The sequence below is a fragment of the Callithrix jacchus genome, chromosome 13 (assembly GCF_049354715.1).
Source record: "Callithrix jacchus isolate 240 chromosome 13, calJac240_pri, whole genome shotgun sequence".
NCBI lineage: Eukaryota > Metazoa > Chordata > Mammalia > Primates > Cebidae > Callithrix > Callithrix jacchus.
The window spans coordinates 43,935,616-43,958,188 of NC_133514.1; the positions used below are offsets into that span (position 1 = coordinate 43,935,616).

The 22,573-nt window shown below is 45.4% G+C and overlaps 1 protein-coding gene and 1 non-coding gene across 25 annotated transcripts in view; one reads left to right on the top strand and one right to left on the bottom strand.

The window, feature by feature from the left end:
• The window catches only part of SLC20A2 (solute carrier family 20 member 2), a 124,097-nt gene that overhangs the window by 56,485 nt on the left and 45,039 nt on the right, over positions 1-22,573 (top strand). For 13 of the 24 annotated variants that reach the window (XM_078347633.1, XM_078347636.1, XM_008979412.4 and 10 more), the window contains 3 exons: positions 11,677-12,229; positions 18,661-18,801; positions 21,445-21,530. In XM_078347633.1, the coding sequence (XP_078203759.1) occupies positions 11,941-12,229; positions 18,661-18,801; positions 21,445-21,530 (516 nt within the window). In that variant the 5' untranslated portion in view covers positions 11,677-11,940. Of the gene's footprint in view, positions 1-11,676; positions 12,230-13,131; positions 13,267-18,660; positions 18,802-21,444; positions 21,531-22,573 lie in introns of all 24 variants that reach the window. The other 11 variants (XM_078347639.1, XM_078347644.1, XM_078347647.1 and 8 more) reach the window with 1 other exon arrangement.
• On the bottom strand, positions 9,700-9,816 carry LOC118146966 (U5 spliceosomal RNA). Its single transcript, XR_004733149.1, has one exon. It is a non-coding gene; the product is annotated as a U5 spliceosomal RNA (small nuclear RNA).

Genomic DNA, 22,573 nt, shown 5'->3' on the forward strand with positions numbered 1-22,573 from the left:
TTATAAATTGTCTTTTCTCTTTCGTGTGTTTTTTTTGTTGTTGTTTTTTTGGTTTGTTTTTTTTTTTAAGATGGAATCTCGATCTGTTGCCTAGGCTGGAGTGCAGTGGTGCAATCTCAGCTCACTGCAACCTCCACCTCCCAGATTCAAGTGATTCTCCTGCTTCAGCCTCCCAGGTAGCTGGGACTACAGATGCCCACCACCACGCCCAGCTGATTGTTGTATTTTTAGTAGAGATGGGCTTTCATTATGTTGGCCAGGCTGGTCTCAAACTCCTGACCTCGTGATCCACCTGCTTTGGCTTCTCCAAGTGCTAGGATTATAGGCAGGAGCCACTATGCTGGGCCTCTTTTGTGTTTTTTGACTGCCATTCTATGGTTCTTTGACGGTATTAATAATATCAAACCAGTGCTCATGGTTTCTTAATTTAGTAGGATTTCACTCCCAGTAGTCTCTATAGAAGAGGAGAGGAACTGCTAAATTTCTACCTGACTTAACAATCAAATGAGCACTCTTGGGACCACATTGCCTGTGGTTTAGCGTGTTTATACTGCCAACTTGGCAAGTTATTGGTGGAGTGGAATCAGGTTTTCAGAGTTCTGATAAAGGACTTCAGAGACTTGAACAGATTCTCCCACATGGCAAAGAGGAAGAGGCTGCCTGGATCAACTTAATAATCGTTTGTCCTCTGTTGCTTTTTCCACTGCCTAAGAACAATTGCTTAAGAATCTCTGGAATGATAACAAGAATTGTGGGACTGTAAGTTGAGCATGGAAAGGAGTTAAGATAATTTCTTTTGTCAGTTTCTCTATTTATATTAACATTTCATTAATAGAAAGAATACGTGGTTGTACCAGCAATGAAAGTTTTATAAGTACCATCCATACTTTTATTTAACCTCCAATAGAATCCAAACAGAGCTAACAAATAAACATGTAAGAGCCATATCTATTTTCATACATGGTTCCATTTTAAACTGTCGCTGAAAGGAAAGTATTTCCCTAATATAGCTCTTGGAACCTAGCCGAACAGTCCAACATTTCAGGGCACAGAATTGGAACAAGTGATGCTAGGTTTGTCATTCAATAGAAGTTTCAAATGTTAAGCAATTTGCTCTTGAATATCTATTTTTGGTTATGAGTGAAGAGTATACCTAGAATACCTGGAAGGGCGGGAAATCCATCTATAGTGCATACGGAAAGGAAGAAAGGAGAAAATGTTGAGAAGCCTTTTCTGTGTTAGAGAGTGGAAATAAATGCATAAAGCTTGGCTATTCTTGTCCTTCACTCCCAGACAGTTGTGTGCCTCAGACTCTTCAGCAAGGCAGTGATCTACTTTAAAAGTCTCTCCTGCTGGGGAGTCCACATTTCCAGTGGGAGCTTACTTTGGTGGACTGCAGCCTATTCCATTATAAATGTGTTTCTCCTATACAAATACAGTTTTTTGTTGTTATTGTTGTTTTCGGAGATGGAGTTTTGCTTTTGTCTCCCAGGCTGGAGTGTAGTGGTGTGATCTTGGCTCACTGCAACCTCTGCTTCCTGGGTTCAAGCGAGTCCCCTGCCTCAGCCTCCCGAGTAGCTGGGATTACAGGCATCTGCCATCATGCCCAGTTAATTTTTATATTTTTAGTAGAGGTCGGGTCTCACCATGTTGGCCAGGCTGGTCTCCAACTCCTGACCTCACGTGATCCGCCTGCCTTGGCCTCCCAAAGTGCTGGGATTACAGGTGAGCCACTGCGCCTGGCCCAGTTGTTTTTTTGTTTTGTTTTGTTTTTTTGAGATGGAGTTTTGTTCTTGTTGCCCAGGCTGGAGTGCAAGGTGCAGTCTCTGCTCACTGCAAACTCTGCCTCTTTAGTTCAAGCAATTATTCTGCCTCAGCCTCCCGAGTAACTGGGATTACAGGCACCCACCACCATGCCTGGCTACTTTTTTGTATTTTTAGTAGAGACAGATTTTTACAATGCAGAGAATTTTCACCATGTTGGCCAGGCTGGTCTCGAACTCCTGACCTCAGGTGATCCACCTGCCTTGGCCTCCCAAAGTTCTGGGATTATAGGCATGAGCCACTGTGCTCAGCCAAATACAGTTTGGGTTTTTTTTTAAGACAGGGTCCTACTTTGTCACCCAGGCTGGAGTGCAGTGACAACACTCCCGTCTCACTGTAGCCTCGACCTCCCAGGCTCAGGTGATCGTCCCACCTCAGCCTCCTGGGTAATTTTTGTATTTTTGGTAGAGATGGGGTTTTGCCATGATGCCCAGGCTGGTGTGGAACTCCTGGGTTCAAGTGATCTGCCCACCTTGGCCTCCCAAAGTGCTGTGATTGCAGGTATGAACCACCTCACCTGGCTGAAATACTGTCCTCCTTAAATGAAAGACTGTTTCCTTGTGCTGTGTCCTCAGATTAGACAGAGAGGTTGATACACTTTTCCTTATAATAATTTTTTCATGGACTTATTGAATTGTAAATTTAAAATGAAAATAACAAAATCTTAAAATTACCCATCATACAGTGATTCAGATTCCATAGACACGTCACCAAGGATGGCACTTACATGTCTTGAGGCGGCCTTTTCATTAAAAAAAAATATTTTCCATGTAAGCCATGTTGGACCTTCTAAATCTTTTCTTCTTCAGGCCAAATCATCCTAACTTTATCTCATTTTAATTATTTTTGCTGTTTATTTTCTTTACCTTTAAAAATACATGTGTTTAGACCAGGCGCGGAGGCTCACGCCTATAATCCCAGCACTTTGTGAGGCCAAGGCAGGCAGATCACAGGATCAGGAGATCCAGACCATCCTAGCCAACATGGTAAAACCTCGTCTCTACTAAAAATAAAAATAAAAAAATTAGCTGGGAGGCAGAGGCAGCGGAATCGCTTGAACCTGGGAGGCAGAGGTTGCAGTGAGCCGAGATTGTGCCACTGCACTCTAGCCTGGCGACAGGACGAGACTCCATCTCACAAAATGTACTTAGATTTACTTATTGTAGATGTATGCAATGCCTTCCCAGAAGGTAAGCGGCTGTATGTAAAACATCTAAATATCACAGAAGCTTTACAGGCTGGGAAGAAATTTCCCTGTGGGAATGAGAAGAATGTGGCAGGAGCGTGAACAGAGCAGGAAGGAGACCTGGAAGGAAAAAGGGCAAGGAAGGCCGAGCCCTCAGGGTCCAAAGCAGGAATCTTAGCTAGAGAATCAAACTCACGAAGGCTGTTGACTGCACTGCTCAAGGCAGGGTCGGAATTTTCCACCCCTCCCCACAGGACAATCCTGTGGCTCACAGTTCAGGCTAAACGGCCTCTTCCTGGCCCTGTGGTCTCTGGTTGATGTAGAATAATAGAGCTGGACAGGACCCGAAGATGTCATCTGATCTTGACAATTTCGAAGTCTGAGGGCCCTGCAGCATTCTTGAGAGTCCATTCTCTTTAGTAGCCTCCCTCCTTCCCATGTCTCTCCCCTCCCACCCCCAGCTTAGGCCAGGACCCCAGGGAACCTCAGTGCCCAGGGCTGGACCTCGTAGCATCGGGGGCTGCTGAGTGTCAGGCAGGAGCATCACTTCCTCAGCTTTGCTTTCATTTCAGTGCCTCCTACTGTGGTATGGTGTGGACTCATGGGAAGGAGACAGTCATTTAGGGACTCATTGTTTAAAACTACTTTCAGTGATGCAGCCACATCTTTAAAATGCCCAAAATTGGACTCGATTACTGCTAAAGTCTCTTCAGACCCTAATGATCCTCTAACTCTGTAAACCAAAACAGGAATAAAAGAGTAATTATAGGTTGCTTCTTGTGAGCATTAGCCTCAAATACTGTTTCAGGAGAAAAAAGAGGCCAGCAGAGTTCTTGGCACCATCGAGACGTTTTCTATTCAATTCAGTCCCGAGGGCCAAACCTCAAGAGAAGCAGAAGGAAGATGAAGGAAGAATTCAGATAAAGACTCTGTGTGACTGAGCATGGGCCCTTTGGAATATAAATTGAACCCAGGGCTGGACACGGGTGGTTCACGTCTGTAGTCCTGGCACTTTGGGAGGCTGAGGTGGGAGAATCAGTTGAGCCCAGGAGGTTGAGAGCAGCCTGGGCAATATAATGAGACCTTGTTTCTACCAAAAAGAAATTTAGCCAAACATGATGGTGCCTGCCTGTAGTCCCAGCTGCCGGTGAGGCTGAGGTAGGAGGATTGCTTGAGCCCAAGAGATTAAAACCATCCTGGGCAACATAGGGAGAGCCACCTCTCCCCACCCACCCCACCAACCTGTAAAAAAGTATAATGAAAATTAGCTGGGTGTGGTGACGTTTGCCTCTAGTCCCAGCTACTCAGGAGGCTGAGACAGGAGAATTACTTGAGTCTAAGAGCTTGAGCCATGATCGTACCACCGCACTCCAGCCTACACAACAGATGGCAACTCTGTCTCAAAAAGAAAATTAAAGGAACAAATAAATAATTGAAATATAGTAGAAGACTCCACACCATGCAGAGACCTTTTTACCAAGTGCTCCAATACTGAGACAAAAGGATACTCTTGACAGTGAAAAGCAAAGCTAAATAAAAGGAAAATATGATGTGTTTTATGTTTTGCATTGTAGGTAGTAAGCCTGGAGAAAAATTGAGGCCCCAGCTAAAAGCCTAAGTAGATACATGTAAATTCATTTTGTTTATTTAAGAAAACTAAGCCTATTTTTGTGGTAAGTCCGTTTTTTAAAAAATGTACTTTATAGTGTTTTGAATGTGGCTCCAGTGATAAAAGTGGTCATTGCACATGGTAGAAAATTTTGGATAATGTCAAAAAATTCAAAAGAGACCTAATAAGTGAGCAGTGCAATTAGCCTTTGGGCTTATTTCCTGAAAGTCTTAGGTGGTGCTCTGTTAAAGTGGAGGTCATATATCACATGTTTCACTTAGGACCACTGTGTTCCAGTGTCATGAAAATCTCTCAAGTTAATCATTGGAGTGGCTACCTAATATTTCATCTTTTAGAAGAAAGTTGCCGGTATTTCCTTAGCCACACCCCTGACTGGAACATTTAGCTGTTCCCTCTTTTTCATGATCATAATAAAAGACACTACAGTCCATGTCTTTATGCATTATTTGCCCGTATTTCAAAGTCTTTGCCTATTTTCTTAAGCAGTTGAGGTTGATGTCATAGGAGCACCCATATCCCTTAGTGCTCCTCACTTACAGTAGAGCCCTCGAGTTGCCGTGCATCTGACCTGGCCTGGTGAGTTGACAAGAACCATTTTCTTTTTTTTTTTTTTGAGACGGAGTTTCGCTCTTGTTACCCAGGCTGGAGTGCAATGGCGCAATCTCGGCTCACCGCAGCCTCCGCCTCCTGGGTTCAGGCAATTCTCCTGCCTCAGCCTCCTGAGTAGCTGGGATTACAGGCACGCGCCACTATGTCCAGCTAATTTTTTTGTATTTTTTAGTAGAGACGGGGTTTCGCCATGTTAACCAGATGGTCTCGAACTCTTGACCTCCTGATGCACCTGCCTCAGCCTCCCAGAGTGCTGGGATTACAGGCGTGAGCCACCGCGCCCAACCTCTGTGGGTTTTCTATCAGCGGTGCTGGTCAGTCCCTCCTCGATCTGTCTCCTCACTGCCATTGTTTTAAATGTGCTGTGACATCACCTGTTCCTGAGCCCTTGCTTGATTGAGTGAAATGAGTTTACTGCGTCTTAGTGGAAGATTCCCTTTCTCACTGAAAAGAGAAATTTTTTTCTTTCTTTTTTCACTATGTAAACTATATGCCATCCTGGGGGACTTGGTGAAGGTGGGGTCAATGCTTGCAATATAGGTAAGGGAAAATATCAAAAGCGAACATTACCTTTTATGACCTGTATTTTTTCTGATCACTTTTTTGAGATAGACCGTATGCACTTCAGTAAATAAAGCTCAGCAGTTGTAAGTGAACAGTTTCGTGAGTTTTGACAACATGTGCAGTAATATAGCCACCGTCATATTCAAGATGCACAGCAGACTGTTTCCTGTGTAGACATGGGCTGTTTCTCTTGGGTAAATACATCCCAGATTAGGGCTGCTGGGACATGTAGCGAGTGGACGCTTCACTTTTAAGAAATTGCCAATAGCTGGCCAGGCGCAGTGGCTCACACCTGTAATCTCAGCACTTTGGGAGGCCAAGGTGAGTGGATCACTTAAGGTCAAGTGTTCAAGACCAACCTGGGCAACATGGTGAATCCCTGTCTCTACTAAAAATACAAAAATTTACTGGACACGGTGGCACATTGGGGAGGCTGTAATCCTGGCTACTGGGGAGGCTGAGGCAGGAGAATCGCTTGAACCTGGGAGGCAGAGGTTGTAGTGAGCAGAGATCGCACCATTGCACTCCAGCCTGGGTGATAGAGTGATATTACATCTCAAAAAAGAAAGAAAGAAAGAAGGAAGGGAGGGAGGGAGGGAGGGAGGAAGGAAGGGAGAAAGAAAGAAGGAAAAAAAGGAAAGAGAAAGAAAAGAAAGGAAGGAAGGAGAGAGAGAAAGAAAGAAAGAAATTGCCAACTGGCTGGGCGCAGTGGCTCATGCCTGTAATCCCAGCACTTTGGGAGGCCGAGGCAGGCAGATCACGAGGTCAAGAGATTGAGATGATCTTGGCCAACATGGTGAAACCCCATCTCTACTAAAAATATCTTGGTGTGGTGGCACGTGCCTGTAGTCCCAGCTACTGGAGAGGGTGAGGCAGGAGAATTGCTTGAACCCAAGAGATGGAGGTTGCATTGAGCCAAGACCGTGCCATTGCACTCCACCCTGGCAACAGAGCAATACTCCATCTTAAAGAAAAGAAATTGCCAATGGTTTTCCAAAGGGTCTTTACCATGCTGAGTGTTTTTTTCTTAGCATCTTTCTAGTGTTTGTCTTCTTTACCTCTTCGCCTCCCTTCATCCCTTACAATGTTTGTCAGTCTTTAACCATAAACAAGGCCAGAGTCTGCGTGTTGAGGAAGAAGAGCAGGTCTAAGGGAGGAGGCTGGGGAAACCCACAAAATTGCAAAGAGGGTGGGGCACAGGGCTGCCCAAGAAAGATCCTTCCAGAAGGATTCCGAGACCTCTCATTTGATATTCTTCTGCGACTACACTGATGCCAGTAACTTCAAGTTGCTTGAGACGAAACGTTTCTACCCAATTAAGTTTGATCCTCAGAATAATTCTGTAAAGTGCATGCACCGTCACTATCGCCATTTTATAGATGCTGCAATTCAAAAAGTATGTGTGAGGTACCCAGGGTCAGCCACTAGAGAGGAACAGAACCAAGATGGGGCCTTAAGCTTCCTGACCATTGCCCCAGGGCTTTATCTGCTAAGAAAGGTAATAGTCACCATGTATTGATGGCTGGCATTGAAGCTTGGGCCTTTTCGATTGCACATAACCAGTGGCCCCAGTCCCCATGGTTCAGGTGAGTCATTGAGGTGACTTGCCCGGGGTTGCAGAGCCAGGAGCTGGCTGGACAGAAATGGGCCCAGAGACCCTGACTGCAGGTCCTGTGCTCATTGCCTTTTTCCATGCAGGAGAAACGAATGTTCCTTTTGTAACCACAGAGAGGAAAGAAGGTGGCAAGCCTTCCTCCTCAGGCAGGTGCTTGCTGGATTTAGGCTGGTGGGCTGAGTGTGTGAGTGTGAAGGAGAAAAGCCACGCCACAGAGCATAGGCACAATTGTGGAAATGAACTGTCTAAGACTGGGTAAGTAGGAGAGGGGATCTCCAGGCAGAGACGGTGCCAAGGGGAATATCAAGGTGATTAACAACCTCCCCAAGCGAAACCAGGCCAGGGCGAAGCTGCTGGGGGCTCATGCCAGCCGCACTTCCCATCCACATTGCTCCTGTGGCTCACCTATGTGAGTTTCGTGAGTTTTGACGACACGTACAGTAGTACAGCCGCTGCCATATTCAAGGTGAACAGCAAAGGAATGCTTTAAGGCACAGTAAACCCAGCTAGTTTCACCAAGTCAAAAGCCCACCTGTGGTCAAACCCCATCCTAGCCCCAAAAAGCAAAACTAAAAACAATGCGAAAAAGAAGAAAAACCCACCTGGTTATTTTTCAGTTCAGTTCCAGAAACCATGTATCCTCTCTCCACCCCCGTGTTTAATCCACCACCTGGTCCTGTTGGATTTTGCCTCCGTAGTTCTCTTAAATCATCGTATTCCCTCCCACCCATCTCTGTCCACACCCTGGTCCCAGATGCCTCCTCTCAAGCCTAAACCATGCAACAGGCTTCTGACTCATCCTCCATGTTCTCCCTTGCCTTCTATCTACAAAAATATAAAAAATTAGCATAATGGTGGGTGCCTATACTCCAAGCTACTCAGGAGGCTGAGGCAGGAGAATCGCTTGAACCCAAGAGGCAGGAGGTTGCAGCGAGCCAAGATCGCACCACTGTACTCCAACCTGGGTGACAGAGTGAGACTTTGTATCAAAAACAAAAGAAAAATTGCTAAGTCTGGGCTGGGTATGGTAGCTCACACCTGTGATCCCTGCACTTTGGGAGGCTAAGGCAGGAGGATCACTTGACGATAGGAGTTTGAGACCAGCTTGGGCAGCACAGGGCAACCCCATCTCTACAAAAAATTTAAAAATTATCGGGGTATGGTGGCACATGCCTGTAGTCCCAGCTACTGAGAAGGCTGAGGCGGGAGGATTGCTTGAGCCTGGGAGGTTAAGGCTGCAGTGAGCCATGCTTGTGCCACTGCATTCCAGCCTGGGTGACAGAGCAAGAAAAAAAAGAAAACAGGCCAAAAAACCAAGTCTGGTCATGCCAACGCCCCTCTCTGATTAAAACCCTTCAGTGGCACCCACTGTCCACGTGGTGGCCATTCTTCAACCACACCCACCCAGCCTTCATCCTGGTTCCCCACACCCTGTCCTGCCTCCAGCAGGCCCCTCCTTCCCACCATGAGAACCATCTGGAATGAGTGCCCCACACACAGACACACACACCAGGCCCAGAGTGACTGGCTGTCTGAGGTCTTAGGTGAGCCTTTGCCACCTGCTAGACCAGGTCCCACCAGCTATGCTCTTACGACTCTGTGGTGCCGTCTCCTGCCTGCATAGTTCTTGTCACCAGTTTATAGAGCTGTGTGTGTTGGTATGATTCGTGTCTGTTTCCTTCACTGGACTTCCCAGATGTGCCAGGACCACATCCATTTTGATCATTCCATATTTCTCGGTCAATAATTGAATATTATTCATGTTTGCCCTATTGGCAAGGTAGCCTGGCCAATAAGATTTTATCAATAATTTGTTTATATCTTGAGATAGATCATACTAGCCCCCAGTGTTTAAAGTTCTGGTTTTCATGCATAGATTTAGTATGCCTGTCATATTAATAAAACACTCTTTCAGTGGAATATTGTCTTTTGCCTTTAGAGTGGTCTTTTCATTTGTCTCACGTGAGAGCTGAATCTCCAAAATTGCACAGGCTCAAAAATCTTAGAAACGATCAGAACTGTCAGTGTATATTTTTTAATTGTGTGCCTGTAGTATTACACATCAATGATGCTCAATACATTTGTAGATTTGTTTATTATATATTATTTTCATTTGAAAAGCACGTAACCACAGTATACAGTTTAGGGAGGAAAGGGAGAAATTCATCTATCACATTACTGTTCAGCCTCTGTTATAATTTTGGTATATTTACCCTTTGGCATTTTTATTTCCATTATTTTTTTTTGTTTATTTATTTATAATTTTTTATGAGCCCTGCCTAAGCAGGACATCAAAAAATTCAGTTATAAACTCATAATTGTTCTTCTCCATGGAAATCTTTAGTAAAAGGTGAAAGATTTATTCGTTATGAAGAGAAACCAGAGCATATTTTATTTATTTTTTAAGATGGAGTCTTGCTCTGTCACCCAGGCTGGAGTGCAGTGGTGTGATCTTGGCTCACTGCAACCTCTGCCTCCCGGGTTCAAGCAATTCTGCCTCAACCTCCTGAGTGGCTGGGATTACAAGCATGTGCCACGAGGCCCAGCTAGTTTTTGTATTTTTAGTAGAGATGGGGTTTCACCATGTTGGCCAGGCTGGTCTCAAGCTTCTGACCTCAGGTGATCCACCCACCTCAGCCTCCCAAAGTTTGAGATTACAGGCATGAGCCACCATGCCCGGTCTTTTATATACATTTACATTTTCAACACTGCCGCAATCACAGTGTACATAAAATTGTGTGTCCTGTTTTTTCCCTTTAAATAACCTTATTGAGGGCCTGGCGCGGTGGCTCACGCCTATAATCCCAGCACTTTGGGAGGCTGAGGCGGGTGGATCACAAGGTCAAGAGATCGAGACCATCCTGGTCAACAAGGTGAAACCCCCGTCTCTATTAAAAATACAAAAATTAGCTGGGCATGGTGGTTCGTGCCTGTAGTCCCAGCTACTCTGGAGGCTGAGGCAGGAGAATTGCTTGAACCCAGCAGGTGGAGGTTGCGGTGAGCTGAGATCGTGCCATTGCACTCCAGCCTGGGTAACAAGAGCAAAACTCCGTCTCAAAAATAAATAAATAAATAAATAACCTTATTGATAGGTCAAATTATTATATTATACATGGTTTGATATTTATTCAGTTTGACTGACTCAATAAGCATTTATGAAGAATATACCACTCTATATGCCTGATGCCATTCAAAAAACATATACAGTGCCTTGGCTCACCAGTAATAAAATACCATAATTATGAAGTGTGCAGTGACATTATTTCATGGATGTGTCTTGTGGCATCTCCTCTCCCAGAAGCAGGAGCAGTGGTGTGGGGGAGGGACTGCTCCTTCTGGGGTCAGGGGAGCCCTCTCTTGATAGTGACATTTGAGCAGGGACCAGGGAGCAGGGAGCTGTGCAGCTGTGGGGGAAGATTCTTCCTATAGAGGGATCCTCAGGTACAAAAGCCCTGAGGTGAGAGTGTGCCTGGTGTTTTCAAGGGATTGCAAAAGGACAGTGACACCAGGGCATCATGAGGGAGGGGAGAGGAGCTGAGGCCAGTGAGCTGCGGGGAGGCCTACAGGGTCTTCCTGGCCCTGGTGGGACACCTAGCTTTTCCTCCTAGTGGGATGAGATGGTGGCATCATGACAGGATTGCCTCCGCTGTCTAGGTTTCTCTGTTCCTCTGTGGGGCCCTTCAGTTCCTGCCTTTGTCACCCTCCAGATGAGCGTGACCTCTTGCCAGGCCTGTAAACTCCCCCAGACACATGCATGATAATACACTGTGTGCGTTGCTTACACGTAAATGTGCAGGTGGGTGGTTGGCCACACCCGGCGGTGTCTCAGACTGATTTGGTTATCACTGTTCCAGGAAACTGGGCACATTCCACATACTTGAAAAACCATGCAACTAAATTTCTCATTTCTTAATCTTTTGCTCATTTGAGACCGTTGTTATTCTCTGAAAATAATGACCAAATATGTTTTTCCAATTGCATAAAAAACATAACCTAGTAAGGATTACTATTAGTCTGTGATTATTAAGCATGCTTCAACTCCTGAAATTCTAGAAAGCAGGTTTTCCTGTTGATTTTGGTTGGGGGTGGTTATCCTCATTATAAGCTTCCTTGAGTTGTGTTATGGTTAGGCCCTTCACATGCCAAAGTTAGATCCCATTAGCAGGCTTAAAACATTTATTTCTGAAAGAACAAACTGTTACAGGTTGCTGAGTATAATTGATTTCTTTTGTTTCCTTTCTGCTACAGGAGGAGACATCACAGCTTTCCCAGATCGGGAGGAAAAATATGGAATGTGTTTTACTGCTGACTGAACACAACCAAATGAACTGTCCTGACAGTAGTTTGAAAACCAGCAGCTAGCAGTTTGTCCAGCCTCTAACACTGTCCAGCACTTTCCAGCGCAAACTCACTGTTTACAAGAACTCTTGGCCTTACGCAGTTTATAACCTCAAGCTTTGTTTATTTAAAATCTTCCTGCAAAAGAAAAGTACCTGGCACCCACTTTCCAAAATGGCCATGGATGAGTATTTGTGGATGGTCATTCTGGGTTTCATCATAGCTTTCATCTTGGCCTTTTCTGTTGGTGCAAATGATGTCGCCAACTCCTTTGGTACAGCTGTGGGCTCTGGTGTGGTGACCTTGAGGCAGGCGTGCATTTTAGCTTCAATATTTGAAACTACCGGCTCCGTGTTACTAGGAGCCAAAGTAGGAGAAACCATTCGCAAAGGTATCATTGACGTGAACTTGTACAACGAGACAGTGGAGACGCTCATGGCTGGGGAAGTGAGTGCGATGGTTGGTGAGTAGCCTCTCCTCTACACCGATGGGACATCTGCCTGCTGACCCACTTCCCTACAGTACTTTGCCCATATCCATAAATGTGATTTTTCCTTTGGCTTTTCAAAAACGGGTTGGATGTTTCATATTTACTCTATTTTTGCTTTCTGCATACTAATTTATTATTTTTAAAGTTTTAAAGTGCTTAAACAGCCGGCAACCATTTATTTTCTCAACTTTTTAGCAAACTTGATTGGTAAAATCGATTTCAGCTGAGTGAATACTTTTCAGAAAGTATGAAAGAGATCTTTGTAGAATAGCACTCTATTAGTTTAGAGTTGTTTGAAGGTTATCTAAGTGAATGTGTTTTCAAGGTCAACATATGAAATTTCCAGGAAGGTCGATTTAGATTTTTTTCTTAAGGTTTTTCATCAATTAGGAAGCAATGTTTTGAAAACTTGGATGTCAAAATTAATATTTATTTATCTAACTTTTATATTCTCAGTTTAAATTCTAAAGAAGTTACCAAATAAATCTTAAGTGCTTGTGTTTCAAGAAATTCTGGTCTTTTATATGATTTGTCATCCTTTCGTTGGCTTTTGTTTTGATTTTCTGATTCTACCTCTGGGAACTCCATTTGGTATGTTTGTTTTGTTTTCCACCCAAAAAAATAATGTGCATGTTGCCTGTGATAGCATGACCTTTTATCGCAATTTTAAGTTGTCTAGATGAAGTGTGGAGATGTATGAACTGTGTGAATACGCAGAGTGGCTGGCTGGACAGAGTGATTTCCCCATGGCCTAGGCAGACAGATCCTGGCCCCATAGGTCCTCCCATCACCGCGCTCGCTACTACAGAAAAGAACCTTCTGGGCAGGCGTGCGTTAAGTGCAGCTGACAGGATTCTTTCTCTGCTTGCCTCTAGGTAGAGATGACGGCACAACAGACAGCTGATGTATACGGGTAATTTGGTTAGGGAGAAGAGGGTTAGAGAGGAATTCTACCACCTTCTGCTTTCCACAGGACATATCCTCTTGTAGGAAGAGTCCTGCAGCAGGAGGTAAGATGCTGGTGTACTGAGAATACAGCCACATTCCACGACCCCTGACTTCTTTATTTTGTAACCTGCGTTTCTTTGCTTTTTTCCTTTTTTGAGATGGAGTCTTACTCTGTCACCCAGGCTGGAGTGCAATTGCGTGATCTCAGCTCACTGCAACCTCCGCCTCCCAGGTTCAAGCGATTCTCTCACCTCAGCCTCTAGAGTAGCTGCGACTACAGGCGCCTGCCATTATGCCTGGCTAATTTTTGTATTTTTAGTAGCGATGGGATTTCACCATGTTGGCCAGGCTGGTATTAAACTCCTGACCTCAAGCAATCCACCCATCTTGGCTTCCCAAAGTGCTGGGATTACAGGCATGAGCCACCATGCCCAGCCCGTCACTTGCATTTCTTAAACACCCAGAATGTAGAGATTATTGACCAAGTTTACAATCTCCTTTTGTTACGAGGAGGCCCAATCTCCTTTTGTTACAAGGCATTTGATCAGAAGCAGCCTGGTTTACTATGGTGTATTATTCATCACACATTATAGGTCAGTAACACATGCCAGGGAGCTCCTATTTCTCAGCTTGACGATTTGTGTTGGAAAGATGTCATATTCAACTTTGGGAGGCCCCCAAGATGGGTGGACCACTTGAGCCCAGGAGTTCCAGACCAGTCTGGGCAACATAGGGAAACCCTGTCTCCACAAAAAATTTGAAACATTAGCTGGGCGTGATGGCACATGCCTATAGTCCTAGTTGCTTGGGAGGTTGAGGTGGGAGGATCGCTTGAGCCCAGGAGGTTGAGGCTACAGTGAGCTGTGATTATGCCACTGCACTCCAGCATGGGCGACACAGCCAGACCCTGTCTCAAAAAAAATTAATCAGATTCCAGATCACTTTTATTTTAACAACTATAGTCATTATTGAATTTTACTCACCTTCATGAAACATAGATATCTCAGCATAGTCAGATATAATGGAAATTTCCCTTGGAAAAATAACCATTCTTTGTAAAATTCACCCTTGATAGTTGTGATAGATATCTAGTTCTATCAAGCAGAAATTAAGACTTTTCTAATCAAGAAAACTTGACTAGATGTGTTGAAAGTATGGGACAAATCAAGAAGAACATTGACAAAATTAAGTTTTGTTTTGTTTTTTTTTTCCAAGACAGAGCGTCGCTCTGTTGCCTAGGCTGCAGTGTAGTGGCGCCATCTTGGCTCACTGCAACCTCTGCCTCCCAGGTTCAAGTGATTCTCCTGCCTCGACCTCCTGAGTAGCTGGGATTATAGGCTCCCACCACCACGCCCAGCTAATTTTTGTATTTTTAGTAGAGATGCAGTTTCACCATGTTGGTCAGGCTGGTCTCAAGCTCCTGACGTCATGATCCTCCCATTTTGGGATTACAGGGGTGAGCCACTGTGCCTGGCCTAAAACTAAATCTTTTTTTTTTTTTTTGAGGAGTCTTGCTCTGTCGCCAGGGTGGTGTGCAGTGGTGTGATCTTGGCTTACTGCAAACTCCACCTCCCAGGTTCAGGCTATTCTCCTGCCTCGGCCTCCCAAGTAGCTGGGACTACAGGCGCATGCCACCACACCCAGCTAATTTTTGTATTTTTAGTAGAGACGGGGTTTCACCATGTTAGCCAGATAGTCTTCATCTCTTGACCTCGTGATATGCCTGCCTCAGCCTCCCAAAGTGCTAGGATTACAGGCGTGAGCCACTGCACCCGGCCTCAAAATTAAATCTTAACTAAAGTTTTTCGTTTTGATGGATAAACTTTAAAGGAATGGAGCTGCTTATTAAAGAAATTAGAAATTCATTTGTGAGGCCATACTGAAGACCTCTGTGAGGCCAGAGGGCTCACTCTTCCTACAGACAGGATACCTTGTTTCGTTTCTCAGTTCCCCACCCCAGGCCTTTGGCTCTTTACTGAAAGAATGAAGGATACTTACCCCAACTAGAATTTGGGTTTACCAAAGTAGTTTGGGGTTTTGCTTGAATAACTTGATTTTGTTTGCTTTGGGTTTTTAAACATTTTTGGGGGGTATGTGGTTAGATGAATCTCAAAGCCTATTTTCTTGGGAATTTGTATGAGTTACCTAGATTCGTAAAATCAGGTTCTTTGCCCTGGGAGCTACATAAATGGAAGATGGTGGTGTAATTACCATTGGCCAAAGCCACAGCTGATGCTGTCCAGATGCCTGAGTTCTGCAGTCTTCCTCTCCTAAGTCCAGCAGGCCTTTTCTTCTTCTCCCTCTCTCCCCCGTCCTTAATTCTATTCTACTTGCTTCTTTTGTTTTCTCCTTCAGTGGCTTCTCCCCTAGCCCCTGGGCCTCTATGCTTCCTGACAGTTGTGTTCGAGTTAAGGCGGCAGAGCAGCCACTGGAATGGTCCTGAGCAATCACCTTGCGGGCTAGCTCAGCTCTGTCTGTCCGTCCTGTAGGAAACCACCAATGGCTCCAAAAATCTGAGAGTTCAAAACTCTGATCTTCTTGTGGAAAGACCCACACTAGCACAAATGAGCCAGCTCCTCCAAGCCCTTAAGAAGCGCACAACCCGCTTCAGCCCCCTCTGCCCAGCCACACTCTGTGCCACCTCACCCCTGCCCGACTGCCTCCCTGGCGCCTGAATCTTTGCTCTGCTGCTTCTTTCATCTGCACAGGAAAGGTGGCCTCCGAGATGCCCATCTCCCCACTTTCCCTAGGTCGAGTCTTGCAGCCTTATCCCGTGCTTCATCTCTTTCCTCCTTGTCGGATGCCATTACCATACATTAAAGTATGTCTTTTTCCCTCTGTTTTTCCTGACACTAATGTGATCTCATTTATCTTCAGACACCCCTGAGGCTAAGGCTCTCTCACCTACTCCCAGGCCTTGGCCCCACCTGCCCCTCCCTCAGCTGCCCCCTCTCTCTCCTCGCCTCCCTGCTGTCCTCTCTCCTCCTTCTTCCCTCTCACAGGTGGTCCCATTACTCCCTACCTTTCTTTGCAGACTCTCCTGCTCCAGGATATATTTTGTAAAGTCAACCACAGGAAATATAGCAGCTTTCAGGAAGGACAAATCTCATGATCTAAATTCAATAGTGTGGGTTGATACCATTGTCTCACATCATGAGATTATTTTAATTGTAAGAATAGAAACCATATCGTATATTTTCTAAGCTATGAATCTGTGCTACGAAACATGCTCCAAACACTGGCTTTTTTTTTTTTTTTAAACCGCTAGTCCCCAAGGAGCCCAGGGCTCAGATGTGGAGGCTTAAGGACGTGTCCGTGGGTTAGGCCTGGCGCTGCCATGGAGCCCAATATGGGTTTGGCAGCACAAGGCTGGCCCCTTCTCCTCCCAAAGCACGCCCCAGGGATTGACACGGGGTCACAGCTGGCCTCAGCTCAAAGGTCAGCACGCTCAGTGCGCATGGGAGCAACTGCATGTATTGCTTCATAGACTGGGACCTACACAGCCCTTCATGGTCCTTCTGCAACTCAGATGCCTCTGAAGGAAATGCCAGGGGTCCCCTGAATACTGCTGCTGCTGCCAGGCAACCCGGTTTCCAGAATTAACGTTTGGGATTAGTAACATGCCCAGCTTATCAGCCAGGCCCTTTGTTCCCCTACAGTTCCATGGGAGCTTTTCAGCAACTGCTTCTAAAAGTGATCTCTCCCGGCTGATGCTTTTAATACTCACTGCAAAATCTGATCTGCTTATGAAAATATCTGAAGTGAACTGTAGCCTAGAAAAACATTAAACCTAGAAAAGAGTTGGTGAAATTGAGGTCAAAGGACACAAAGCCAACACTAATGGGATCCTCTTAACAATGAGGAATCAGACACACAAATAAAAGGTCCAGGATTCTGGGCAGGGGCTAACAGCAGATGCCCAAATTTGGATTAAATATCTTGGTTATTTCTCACAGGAGAGGCACCATCAAAAAGCAGTATGGGCTGGTGCAGTGGCTCATGCCTGCACTTTGGAATGCTGTGGTGGGAGAATGGCTTGAGCCCAGGAGTTCAAGATTATCCTGGGCAACAGAGCAAGACCCCATCTCTGCAAAACATTTTAAAAATTAGCTGAGTGTGGCAGCTCATGCCTGTAATCCCAGGGCTTTGGGAGGCCGAGGCAGGAGGATTGCTTAAGGCCAGGAGTTCAAGACCATCCTGGGTAACAACAAGATCCTCTCTGCAAAAAAATTTTTAAATTAGCCAGGTGTGGTAGTGCACACTTGTAGTCCCAGCTACTTGGGAGGCTGAGGCAGGAGGATCATTTGAGTTCAGGAGTTTAAGGCTGCAGTGAGCCATGATCATGCCACTGTACTTCATCCAGCCTGGGCAAGAGTGAGACCCTGTCTCTAAAAAAGAAAAAAAAAGCAACATGGTATTACACTGTCTTACATAGACAATATAACCTACCCAATATGTCGTCCTTTTCATTATGTGACCATAAAGCGTAACTATAAGAAAATCTTTTCCCAGGACGTTGCCTTTCTTGCCTTTCTGTGTTCATTTGAGTCTTTAATCTCTTGCTTGGTTTTGGCCAAACTTCACCCCAAAACGAGTTCCTCTGCAGCACCCTCACTGAAAACTGACACAGCAGTCAGTGTGTAGCACCAGGAAACTTGCCTTTAAATGCATAATCAGGCGGGGCTCGGTGCCTCACGTCTGTAATCACAGCAGCGCTTTGGGAGGCCAAGGCAGGCGGATCACTTGAGGTTAGGAGTTCAAGACCTGCTTGGCTAACATAGTGGAACCCCGTCTCTACTAAAAATACAAAAATTAGCCAGATGGGTTCGCTTGAACCCAAGAGACAGAGGTTACAGTGAGCCAAGATCAGGCCACTGCACTCCAGCCTGGGCAACACAGTGGACCTGCCTCAAAAAATAAAAAAAATTAAATTAGGCTGGGCGCGGTGGCTCACGCCTATAATCCCAGCACTTTGGGAGGCCGAGGCAGGTGGATCACAAGGTCAAGAGATCGAGACCATCCTGGTTAACATGGTGAAACACCGTCCCTACTAAAAATACAAAAATTAGCCAGGCATGGTGGCGCGTGCCTGTAGTTCCAGCTACTTGGGAGGCTGAGGCAGGAGAATTGCTCAAACCCAGGAGATGAAGGTTGCGGTGAACCGAGATCACGCCATTGCACTCCAGCCTGGGTAACAAGAGTGAAACTCTGTCTCAAAAAAAAAAATTAATTAATTAATTAATAATCATCGTCCCTGTCCTCTCTGTGTTAAGAAGGCAGAAGTATTCCTTTAACTAAAGTAATTGAGTGATTTTGTCCAGACTGTAGCACTTTGTAAAGAAACAATTCACAGAAAATGAAACTCAGAGAGATGTTATGGAGAACATTTGGATTTCTTTCCTTGGTGTGTGCACCTCTATACTCTGCATCTGATGGTTTTGTCCTTCAATCTATAGGTTCCGCTGTGTGGCAGCTGATCGCATCCTTCCTGAGGCTTCCGATCTCAGGAACTCACTGCATTGTGGGTTCTACAATAGGATTCTCACTGGTCGCAATCGGTACCAAAGGTGTGCAGTGGATGGAGCTTGTCAAGATTGGTAATTGCCATTTTCTTTTACCTATAAGAAGGAAATTTTACATTTTCTAGAGTAAGTTTTATTGCAAGTTACCTTTATATCTTTTTCTTCAAATGTTAAGGTTTAAAAGACCTAGATGGGGTTGGGCGTGGTGGCCCAAGCCTGTAATCTCAGCACTTTAGGAGGCCGAGGCAGGCAAATCACAAGGTTAGGAGTTCAAGAGCAGCCTGGGCAAGATGATGAAACCCCGTCTCTACTAAAAATACAAAAATTAACCAGGCGTGGTGGCTAGTGCCTGTAATCCCAGCTACTTGGAAGGATGAGGCAGGAGAATTGCTTGAACCCAGGTGGCAGAGGTTGCAGTGAGCCGAGTTCGTGCTACTGCACTCCAGCCTGGGAGATAGAGTGAGACTCTGTATCAAAAAAAAAAAAAAGACCTAGATGGGCTAGGTATGGTGGCTCATGCCTGTATTCCCAGCACTTTGGAAGACCGAGGCAGGCAGATCACCTGAGGTCAAGAGTTCAAGACCAGCCTGGCCAACATGGCAAAACCCCATCTCTACAAAAATTAACCAGGCATGATGGCAGGTGACTGTAATCCCAGCTACTCGGGAGGCTGAGGCAGGAAAATCACTTTAACCCAGGAGGCGGAGTTTGCAGTGAGCTGAGATGGTGCTACAGCATTTCAGCCTGGGCGAAAGAAAGACTGTGTCTCAAAAAAAAAAAAAAACACCTTGATAGTGTGGGTAATGCATTTTCCCTTAAAATTCCTGTTAATGGAGATAGTGAACTCTTACATGCTAGACAATTATTTAACTCTACTCTTTTTTTTTTTTCTTTTTTTCGAAACAGAGTCTTGCTCTGTCGCCCAGGCTGGAGTGCAATGGCATAATCTCGGCTCATTGCAACCTCCGCCTGCTGGGTTCAAGTGATTCTCTTGCCTCAGCCTCCCGAGTGTTGGGATTACAGGTGCCTACCACCACGTCCAGCTAATTTTTGTACTTTTAGTAGAGATAGAGTTTCGGCATGTTGGTCAGGCTGGTCTTGAACTCCTGACCTCAGGTGATCTGCCCGCTTTGGCCTCCTAAAGTGCTGGGCTTACAGGTGTGAGACACCGCGCATGGCCCAACTCTAATCTTTTTAAATGTTACATTGTCATCCAGCTTTGGAAATCACCCTCTGTTCTTCCCAGGCAGGTAAGACATGTATTTGACTGAAGTCAGTCTGTAGGTCAGAGAAAGACTGGGCACAATTGAGGAAGGTGCCTGGAATCCAGGAGTGTAGAGTCTTGGAGAAGCCTCAGAGTGAGCTCCGTGTTCCGTCCCTCCCTGCGTTCAACAGATCATCCAGGCCAGGCGTAGTGGCTCAGGCCTGTAATCTCCACACTTTGGGAGGCCAAGGCAAGAGGATTGCTTTAGCCCGGGAGTTCAAGACTAGCCTGAGCAACATAGCAAGACCCCATCTTTATAAAAAACAAAAAAAGAAAAGAAAAGAAAATTAACCTGGTGTGATGGTGCACACTTGTAGTCTGAGGTACTCAGAAGGCTGAGGTGGAAGGATCACTTGAGCCTGGGAAGTTGAGACTGCACTGAGCCATGATTGTGCCACTGCATTCCAGCCCCTGGGTGACAGAGCAAGACCGTGTCTCAAAAAAAGAAAAGAAGTCATCCAGCTTGCCCTTCGGGAAGAAACACTCTACCAAGTATCCTCTCTACCTTGTAAGCCTGCTCGGCAGGGACCAACACATAAGCCTGTACCTAATCTCAGGGGTCTAACAAGTTAGTGCCTGGCTCTGCTTTTAGCAAGAGGTAAATCCATTCAGCTCCACGAGTACCGACCCATCCATTGTGAAAGATACTCTTTCACTCCATCTCCATCTTCTGGGTTACTCAGTTTTTTACAAGAATCATGATGGCCTTAGGAGTCCTGGGTCAAACTGGATCCCTGACCTGCCAGGCAGGTGCACAGACCACAGGGGAACACACCTTCCACCGCAGGCTTCTAGAAGAGTGGTTCTCAACTCTGGCTGCACTTTAGAATGACATGGGAAAGTGATTTTAAAATACCAATGCCCAGACCCCATTCCCAACCTTCTAAATCAGAATTCTGGGGGTCCAGCCAGAGCCAAACTAGTTTTTGAAAACACCCCAGATGGTTCCACTGTACAGTCAGAGGTGGGAGCTACTTGGCTAGAGGCTAAAAGTTTCAGAGTTTCAGGAGTTAGATGGCAGGAGTGAAAGTACCAGGCTGGCCTTGGCAAAGGAAATGGAAGTTGGCCCAGCTCTTAAATAATCCTTACTGTTGGAACAGCGACTGAGTCTCCATATGTGTTGATAAGAAGGGCAGGCAGAAAGACTCCATGGGCGGCAGCACTCAGGATGCTGCCTTCTGAGGCCAGAGCTTGGGGCAGGGGTTCCTTGACTCTGCACTGGCGGTGTGGTCAGTGGTGCGTGACTGTGTGTTGGTGTCTGAGTTTGACCATAGATGAGTAAAGATTAGCTCTGCCAAGTCACAAGGATTCGTTAGGTTCTGAATTAAAGGTAAATAATTCTGGAGATATTTATGAATGTATGTAATACATTTTGTTTATCATTGTGTTCTATGAATGTGACCATAATTATGGATGAATTTTAACATTCATTAGATTTTTTTTTAATTATTCAGTTGCTTCTTGGTTTATATCTCCACTGTTGTCTGGTTTCATGTCTGGCCTGCTGTTTGTACTCATCAGAATTTTCATCTTAAAAAAGGTAAGTGGGGCTTCCACTTTTAATTAATCTTCAGAACTGGTTTTGGCTCTAGTCAGTAGAAATTAATCATGAGAGGGGTTAGAGGAATAATTGTATTTATACAATTAGTTCAGGCACAATTCAGGCGCAGCACCCTGCAGTTAGCATCGCATGTTACTATAAATAACCAGAAAGAGCCAAAGTAAATTACCCAGAGATTCCCCCAGAAACAAGCACTGCAAATAGTGTTTCTTGGCTCTGTGCTTCAGTTCATTAGTCAACCCTCCCAGGAACTGTGCTGAGACCTCAAAAAGGAAAGGTAATTATTTCCTGAATGTTAAACAGAATAGAATGAGATAGTGTTAAGATTTTGAAACTGTCGTTAAAAAACAGCTGGAGAGTTTCCTTACCCAAATGTGAAGGTGTTTTTCTATTTTTCATTTAATGGAGAAAGCAAGCTTGAAACACCAACTCAATTTGAGGAAAGCATAAAAAGAAGGAAATATACCTATTGGGTGCATCTTATCTAAAAAAAAGTTAGCGCTTACTGAGATCGGTGTTCTAGACACGAAAGGTGGCTTTCTTTTTTTGTTTGGCAGTCAGGAGGCTGCTGCAGTGTTTGATAACCATCACTTCCTCTGCAGGCAGGGACGTGCCCTCCAGGCTGTACCTTGCTTGGAAGCAAGCTCAGCCCTTTTCTCACATCCTTGCTTGTCCGTCTATTGAAGGGCTCATTCTCCGGGGAACACAAAGTTGCTGTCGCCATTTCTCACCCTTCCTTCTCCTGGGACCAGCTACGCTCATATTGGAAGGCACGCCCCTCTCTAGCCTGCCAGTCTTCACCCCTCCCCTCCTGTCCCTGGAATCCGTGCTCACCTGACACGCCCTATTCAGCCCTCAGGTGTCACTTACTAGGAAGCCACTCCTCTCCTCCCCTCCCCAGACTCACTTGGTGCCCTCTCTTTCGAGCTCCTGCCGCAGTCTACCTTCCCATCGCGGCACTTAGCAGGTCATATGGTGCTGCGTTTCTTGCTTATTACCTGTTCACTATTTGTCTAAGATCT